Genomic DNA, 9396 nt, shown 5'->3' with positions numbered 1-9396 from the left:
CATTTTTTACAGCTGAGGATGACTTGAGACATGCGTAAATAAATTGAGTCACTGAACCATTGGATTGAAAGGAAATTGGCACAAAGAATGTCAATAACAGCAATCGCGATTTAGTAAGTGATAGCCTATAATTAATGCTGATAATATAAAACTACCATAACACTGAGACGTTTCAATTGGAAATTTGCTCAAAGTCACGAAAACTCAAAGTGAAGCTACCGACGACTATTAAAATACCGATAGATACTGACACTATGTATATATAGAGAATAATGGTAATGCGCGTTAGTAAATATCAACTGACGCAGTTCCAGTTGATTTGATTGAGAAATAAATATGAGGTATTGAATTCCAAATGGCTGAATCTCGTGGAAGAAAATCTCGAAGCATAGAATATTTTGTCTGGTATTTCACTGACTGTAAACGGGTGAGAATTCACAGTAAACCGAACTTGACGATAAAAATTGTTAGACTTCCCAATGCATAACGCGAATCTATGGTTGTGACAATTTCTGTTTACTTATTGTCACCATCCAGAATTAACACTGAAGATAGGAAGAATAAGCTTTCAGGTAAGTCGACTTGAGACAAGAGTAGTGGGAAAAAAAAAATTTAGTTTAGAGTAAAGGTGTATGTCGTATATGCGATAATATCTAAAACTTTTTTGGCAAGCAGGTTGAAACATTGGAAATACCGTACAAAGAAAAAAAGGAAAATGCTAGATGACTACCGTGGATAACTTTTTCCTTTCAACCTATTTGTCACCAATGAGATTATGTACCGTCCTTTCATTTACTGAAATATATCTGAGATATTACTAAACATTTACTGAGTAACTGAAGAACGGACCAACGCGCCAACAAATACTGAAAAAAATCTGAAAATCACATAGCCAGTATTCATTAAGTTACCGTTAGGTCATTGACAGAAACAGACCGAATCTAACCTCCTTGCATTTGAGATGATTCATTTTTTTTCAATACTTAAGATAATTTGGCATTTGTTAAATATATATAAATATACAAAATCTTTGTAGTATAACATATAAAGTCGCAATAAACTAGAAGCAAACATTCCCTTTTGAATAGTCTAGCTAGGAGACTTGGTTGTTTTCTTTACAGAACCGTGTTCGTGTTCGAGGTACTTCTATATAACATTGCACATTAGGGAACAATTCAAGACCAACTTAAAATCCCAGATATGATTAGTTAAATATTTATTGGAAATAAAATTTGCAATGGACTATATTTTCCATGATATCAGGAAACGAGAAAAATTAAAGCGTATACGTCTTTAACTTTATTTCTGAATATAATCTTTTATATGCGTCGGAAGTGCAACTGAACAGCTAAAAGTGATTTTTTTAACAATTTACAAATTCAATTAATATTAATAATACGAACTTGTCCTTGATGCGGAAAACCAAAAATTGCAATGAACTATAAATCAAACAAGCCTATTTTTTTGATTGCGACATAATTGCTTTTTGTACAGTAGCGTGTTAGAGTTGATACTACTATACAATATTATTGAGTTTGGAAGCATTAACGGCTTGAATAGTATTTTATGTTTGCAATAGTTTAGTTAGACCGCTTCATAACTTCAGATATGATGAGATACACTATCAACGGAAGAAAGTTTATCAATATCATGAACGAATTAAAAGTTTACTTCATTAGCGTTTCAATAGTTACAAACCCGCCTGAAATAAATACCAAACTCACATTTCACCGAAATTATCCTATTGACTATAGTCCATAGTATATTATACTTTGGGTTCCTCCGCGGGTAATCCAGAGTGGATAAATAAGTGAGTCAGCACAAGTTGGGGTGAAATAATTTTATTAAAAGACGATAATATTTTCAAATATACGAAAATTAAAATCGAATCAATTTCTCGTGTTGTGACGAGATTTCGGGACCACTTCAAACTTGCGAAATACAGCATTTTGAAAAATATCAGAATTTATTTAATAATTTGATTTTGAGCAAAAAATTACGTTGATATGTGAATCAGAAGGTTTCTCAACAGCGTTATATCCAAAAAAAATATTACATCTCAAAAACTTAAAACTTCTTCTAAATCTTTGTAGTCAGAATCTCCTCTTCTATCAATGAATTAAAACACCTTTATAAGATTTTACACTCAACTTTGGTCAACAAACGGCAAGTATTCGTCTGTATCGGTTTCTTTCGATGTTCCTGATTTTGTTTCAAGTACCATCGTAATAATTGTTATGAAAGAATTAAACCGATTTCAAATTGGATTCAATTGCGGCAAAACTTTGAGGCACAGAAAGCGAGATGGGCACTTTATCGCTTTGAGTCGAGTTGCTTGAAAACTCAATTTAGTTGACAATAAATCGATTTGGCTGGGACAGGGCATGGGGCACGTTGACAATGGTCTCCATTCACGTAAGCCAGGAAAGTAGAAGATTAACTCATTCTTAAATGTTATCAAAACAAGAAGAACCGTGTTCGCTCGCGATGTAATCAAGTGTGGATGAATGAGTGAGTAAGCTCATTACGGAGTATAATATAATTTCATAAAATGACGAGAGATTACTGACTATACGGAAAATAAAATCAAAAATAATTCTTATGTTGTTACTAGATTTCGGACTACTTCAAACTGGAAAGTAATGCATTTGGAAAAATACCAATATCTGAAAGATACAGACATGATTTTTTTTAGTCAATAATTTGATTTTGAACAAAACATAACGTTCATATATGATTGCTTTTTAATGTGAATAAGAAGATTCTTTAAACAGGGTTATTGTCGAAAATATCGTACGTCTCAAAAACTTACGTATGTCATTATTCTTCTCCAAATCTTCGTAGTCAGAATCTCCTCTTCACTGTTAAAAAAATTAGTAAATATACTAATTTTTCTAGTAAATTGTTACTAATTTTTCGTTGAATTTTACTTTCTACAGGAGTATTTTATTGAAATCACGTGACTTGGTTAGCTGAGCCAATCAGGGTGCTTGTTTGTTAATAGTTTACTAATGAATAGTAATTCCACTGATCAGTTAGTAATTAATATAACAGAAAAATAGTAAAAAGAATAGTATACTTGGAAAAAGTAAAAAAATCTAAGATCCTCTAATTTACGAGTAATTATTCTTTCCAATAAACGAATTTATCTACGCATGCGATATAGTCACGAAGCAAATTTAAATACTCCTTTAGAATTTCATCTAAATTTTGCTCTGGGTATTAATTTGAATTAATTTTATTCTAAAATTATTTTGGTTCATCACCCAAAAATTCTGATTGTTTTGCTATTGCATTAGACAAGATAAGATATTGTTTTTATATATTATTTTTCCGGAAGTAAGCGGACCTATTTTTCCAAATATTCATCCGCAAAAACTCCACGAGGCAGGTTGCGTGCGCAGCATTTTTGATTTCGAGTTTCCTTGTGCCGCCCATCTCGGCTGGGACTCTAAGCTGTTTGGGAGCTCAGGATCGGTTGCGTGCGTATGAAAACTGAATGCGGTACGTATGTTAAGTATGCAATAGCGTGAGTCTGAGTTTGATGATTGTGTTAGCAACGGTCTGGTCTGTACGGTAGGTGCGGATTTACCACGGGTAGTGGTCTGATTATTGAGGTACCGGTACTGGTACTTTTTGCAGAGATCAAAGTTTCCTACATTTTAATCCTTCTCTTTACCGTCATAGGTCATTTTGTACCGGTAATGTGCCAATTATGACATCACTCAAATGTCACGTGCCTGTAGCCCGCGCTTTTTCTGGTTCAGGAATTAGGACTCGGTAAGCGAGGCTCTTTGTGGTCAGTGGATATTTATTTTAGGCGGTTGGTTTTTGTAGCTTTTCATGCGTTAATTGAGCATGTTTGTGTTACAGTAGTAGACTTGTAGTTGGTAGACCAAAATATTCTTTAAATACCGTGTACATCAGCATCTAATGGTACCGGTACCGTACCTGTATACAGCGACATGTTAGTTTCGCCGTGTTACCGGTATCTATCGACGACCAAGAGTAAAAATCTGAATTGGCTATTTCAGTATTTGATTCGGAATAGATGTAACTTACCGGTAGCCTATGGTGATATGATACGTTCAAACGTTACAAGTCAGTAGCAACAATAGGTACGGTACCGGTAACAGACAGATGAATTCAACTATAGCTACAATGCGGCCATCTTGGTCGGAACGTATTTGGCGCTTTCACAATTTACACTGTATTATATACATATCCTAATACTTTTAGGACATTTTATTCTTCACAGTAAAATGACGTCATTTCGAATCTCGATTCGAGAGCTCAAAATGAACCAGAACGATTTTAGTCATTTCATATTTGATTCATGAAAAATCTTACAATATGGGGGACCGATCCTAAAGTACGAATAATTGTAACAACGGAAAATAATAAATTGAAATGACTGAAACTAAATTCGCTATTGTTGAGGTGATGGTTTAAAATAAGGATTATTTGTTTTTGGAAAAATATAAGAGGTTATAACTTATCTGAGGTTAGGCTATACTTAAATATTCTAAAGTTCTTCTATTCTTTATTTCACTTCATAGTCAAGTACCCTAGTTATTGTGCACCTGTTCTTGCAGACTGGTACCACATGCGACATAGTGTGCTCTAGAGGTTGTCTGTTTCCATGTCTGTGTAATAATTACTTGACAATAATTGCCCTTTCTTTTCCAAGCAGGCTGTAATTTAATGTTACTTTCATCTCTCTTCAGTCTTGCAATAGGAACAAATTATGTAACTAATCGCAAGGTCGATGACCCAACCTCTATGAAATTACCAGTACTTAGTGTCATTCAATCAGAAAGTGGATCACTTACTCAGGCATTATTATTTAGGACATTGAAATATTCAACCAATAAAAAAATTTCTGAATTTATAAGTTCTTCAAAATCGGAATCAAAGAGTCTTAAAACTGAATTACCAAAATCGACTGGGGTGGTCACGTTGATCGCCTATTATTTCGGAGAGGACCTAAACCAAATATTTAAGTGTTTCCAGGTATGTTCTATGCTTTTTTTGTGTAAAGTGCTTTTTTTTGAAAGTTTTGGCATCAAGAGTAATGTAACTTCTGCACAACACTGTTCGTATAAAGTTTTGTGAGCCGACTGCAAATTAATTGGAAACTAACTGCATGATAGTGGTTAACGGAATATTTATTCACTACTTTGCCTATTTTCAGAAAGAAACCACTTTTTCCCAGATATTAGAAGATATTCCAAAATCTCCATTTATTGCTTGCATAGGTAAGTGTTAGAGGTGAGCGATATAATTGCGAATATCAGGAACAATTTCGAAATATGATATGATAGCCATTTTGTGTCGCCATATACTTCTCAGTTGTGATTATTATAAAATAATATCACCAGCTTCTGCCATGCAACCTGCTTTAACTGTTGCGTCACAGTATGCATTGCTTGAAATATAATATTTCTGAAAGAACGTAATGCGCATCATAAGCCTCATCAATGTAATAAGTTCTCCCTTCGTTTTATCAGTGTTACGCTTGCTATCAACGGTGAGTGGCAATAAGAACAAATCCATGTCTGCTATGTTAGCCATATAGCCAAAGCCAATTTTGAGATGATCGTAATTATTATACAATTAATAATTGTGTAATTGCATATTATCAAAAAATCACTAATCGTCCACCTCTAGTAAGTGTATGTTTAGAAGTTAAGATAATAAGATTAATCAACCTGTCAAGTGACTTTCATTTTATTCATGAGACTATAGATTCGAAGCTAAAGTTTACAATCTTGTGTTTCAGGTAACACGGTAGCGACTGCTGAGACTTTTTACGTCATCGCTGAACGAGAAGTGGTGTGTTCCTGTAGATCGTTTTTTGAAGAGGTAGCTTTTCAGTTTGCTTCGTTCTATGTTTTCAACATAGAATATCCAAAGAAGGCCTTGCTGACGTTTGATTTTATTCAGAGGTAAGAAAAAAATTGCTAGTCTACAGTGCTGATATAATTCTTGCTGTTGGCACAATGTACACGTTGTTAACGAATTACCTGTTACTTCTGTCATGTAGTGTTATTTGATGACATACAATACAAAAAATGGGTTGTGAAAATGAAATATGTGACTGGACTTGCACAAACTCATGGTGTCCATACCCTGGGGACTGGGCCATAAGTAGGGCTGGGAATAATTTAATTAGTTAAACAGTTTTTAGGTGGTTAATGATAGTCATGATTTATTTTAACCATTCATCGGTACGGTACCGATTAATGGTTAAAATAAATCATGACTGACTGGCGTTGCCACACATGTTTCCTCCTAATCAAATATGTTTTACATCCATCTGTGAAAAATGAACTCACAACAATCCTATTTTAGTGAACTTCAATTTCAAACGATCTCACTGTGCTCTCCATTTTGTAGCAGGAAATTTTTGATATATTTGCAAAAAATCATTACTAATGACAGAAATTAATACAATATTTTTCAATTGCTGCATTTGCAATCGAATGTCAACGAGCGGATGAGCCTATTGCGATTTGCGACAACTGGGGGCTAGAAGGATCTGGAGCTTTCTGGTTTGGCAATTGCATTCCTGGCCCACCGACAGTTTTTTGTTTATCCCTTGGCAAGGCACGATACATTATAAATACCTGACATTTTTACTATTTTTGTCCAGTGTTTGTGTTTTTACTATTTTGGTGGTGAGATGACAGGACGTTTTCCAAATTTCATATGTGAAACCTATTCGCCATTTAAGTTCGGTCTTTTTTCAGGTTCTTCGGTGACATAAACCCCAGAGTCACTAAGTCGAAAAAAAGTAAAGGCAAAGACGTTCATGCAAAAGTAATCGGCCTTGCAAGAAGAGTGAATCTATTACAGGCGTTATATGTGCCGTTGTTAGAAATTGATGTTTAAGTAAACTTTGGTGGTGTTACTGCAGCTTACATCACTTTTGACCAGGGGTGAAAACTCGATCAAATTTTCACATGCCTTTGATTGAGTTTCTCAAGTTCGAGTTCATTATCCTGGTCAGGGGTTTGAGTTCATGTATTTGATAGAGTTTTTCGAAGTTCGAGTTCGCAGCCCTGCTTTTGGCTGATCGATTAATTTGATAAAAAATGATTTAGCTGTGTGTTGGGTGTGAAGTCTGGATAATTTTAAACAAACTCTGCTCCGTGATCTTCTTCAACCACAAAATTTCTGGCTTCCACTCATGACTATCAACTCCCACATTTGCAAATATATGACTCCGTCTCCTGCTCAAGACTCATTCAAAATATGAATTAAAACTCTTGACTCCCTGATCTTTTAAGATTTGACTGCTGCTATGCTAGCTGCTTTAGTGTAACTTTTTGTCCAGTTTTATCAATTTTAACATTTTCGAATTTGCACATTCTGCAAACTCTGCTCCTAGCTCATGAGCTTTAAAAATGTCCAGTCAAACTCTATTCATAAGTGTGGATAAACTCCGACTATGATTAACTCTTTAGACTCTGCAAGCTTCAAAATTTCGAACTCCCACTCATGCTCCTACCAAAATCCTCAAACTCCCGCTCTTCGACTTCACGCCCCTTGAAATCTTATCTTGAAAATTATCTTGCATAATTAATTTTAGAATTTGTCATCTTTGAAACTCTTGCCATAGCTACAAAATAGGTTGCATGATATTTCCCAAAATTTTCATTTTGAAACATTATAATTAGAGTAAAGTGCAAAAAATCGGGAAATTCCTATAATAGTCTCGTTATTATGTCACGTTTGCCAGCGTCTCATAGCCTGGTATCCAGAAATTTGATTTCAAAATAAGTTTGTCAACTAAACAACCCAGTCCTAGAACGTTTTCTTGTTTGACTTTATTTGGATCTATTGAGATAAATAAATAGACCTCGAAATGTATAGACCAGATTTCTGACAAGTGCCGATAGAAACTCAATTTTGATCCATTACATACAGAAATTCCTATGTCCTACAAGAACTTGTGCCCTCATTTTATTGCATGGATAGCTTTCAACGTCTGCTAATAGGTGTTTAAATTTGACTGTAGACCATATATTTTCTGAAATTTCTTCTTGAAAGCCTTAAAGGCATTCAGTGTGTATTTATGGTTTTATAAAAATATCAATTGTAATAAAATGATTTTCGTTTCCAGAATCTCGTTTTTTTTATTTTAACTGTAATATTCTGTGTGTTTGCTGTTGTGTCGTGCCAGTAAATAGCTTTGCTACTCTCGTAGTGGTTCGGTCATCGCGAGTGAGAAATTACCATCATGCTAGTATTGTATGGTACTACTGTCGGGTAAGGTAGCTGCCATCGAGATAGTAATTTTATTTACTATTTTAAGGTAAAAAATATTACTACTGGTGTGTAGGTTTACTGCCGTCAAAAAAGTAGTATTTTTTACAGTTTTATAGTAATTTTTGCTACCATCAATCTCTGTAAATTTACTGAAAATACTGTTCATAATACTACTGATAGGGCCTGTAAATTTTTTTACATGGGCCAGTACTTTTGCTGCCATTTTTTTTTAGTAAATTTGGAAAAAATTTTTTAACAGTGTTCCATCAATGAATTGAAACATCGTTTTACAAATCTACGTTCTACGTTGGTCAGCATACATATTTAGACGAGCAGGAAATCGGCTGTATCAGTTTTTATCTGCAATCAAATTATAAGTCTTTAAAACAATGTTTATGTTCATTATGACGTCATATTGGATCGGCTTGGTAAACAAGGAATGGTACAGTAATGATGAAAATTTTAATACCAAAAAAGTACCAACGTATAGCACGTATACGCTTTTGACATTTTTCATAGCTGAGGGTGACTTGAGACATGCGTACATAAACTAAGTCGCTGAACCATTGGGTTGAAAGGAAATTGGTACAAGGAATGTCAATAACAGCAATCGCGATTTAGTAAGTGATAGCCTATAATTAATGCTAATAATATAAAACGACCACAACACTGAGACGTTTCAATTGGAAATTTGCTCAAAGTCACGAAAACTCAAAGTGAAGCTACCGACGACTACTAATATACCAATAGATACTGACACTATGTATATATAGGGAAAAATAATATTGCGCGTTAGTAAATATCAACTGACGCAGTTCCTGTTGATTTGATTGAGAAATAACTATGAGGTATTGAATTCCAAATAGCTGAATCTCGTGGAAGAAAATCTCGAAGCATAGAATATTTTGTCTGGTATTTCACTGACTGTAAACGGGTGGGAATTCACAGTAAACCGAACTTGACGAGAAAAATTGTTACACTTCCCAATGCATAACGCGAATCTATGGTTGTGACAATTTCTGTTTACTTATTGTCACCATCCAGAATTAACACTGAAGATAAGAAGAATAAGCTTTCAGGTAAGTCGACTTGAGACAAGAGTTGTAGGTAAATAAAAAATAA

General features: G+C 34.4%; 1 protein-coding gene across 1 annotated transcript; it reads left to right on the top strand.

The window, feature by feature from the left end:
* The first annotated feature begins 4533 nt into the window (after positions 1 to 4533).
* Positions 4534 to 8041, top strand: LOC144432408 (uncharacterized). Its single transcript, XM_078120512.1, has 4 exons — positions 4534 to 5013; positions 5195 to 5258; positions 5783 to 5948; positions 6753 to 8041. The coding sequence occupies exons 1-4, from the start codon at positions 4705 to 4707 to the stop codon at positions 6892 to 6894; spliced, it is 681 nt and encodes a 226-aa protein (XP_077976638.1). The 5' UTR covers positions 4534 to 4704; the 3' UTR covers positions 6895 to 8041.
* The last annotated feature ends 1355 nt before the right edge of the window (positions 8042 to 9396 follow it).

This window comes from Styela clava, chromosome 15 (genome assembly GCF_964204865.1).
Source record: "Styela clava chromosome 15, kaStyClav1.hap1.2, whole genome shotgun sequence".
Classification (NCBI taxonomy): domain Eukaryota; kingdom Metazoa; phylum Chordata; class Ascidiacea; order Stolidobranchia; family Styelidae; genus Styela; species Styela clava.
This window is presented reverse-complemented; position numbering and strand designations above follow the sequence as displayed.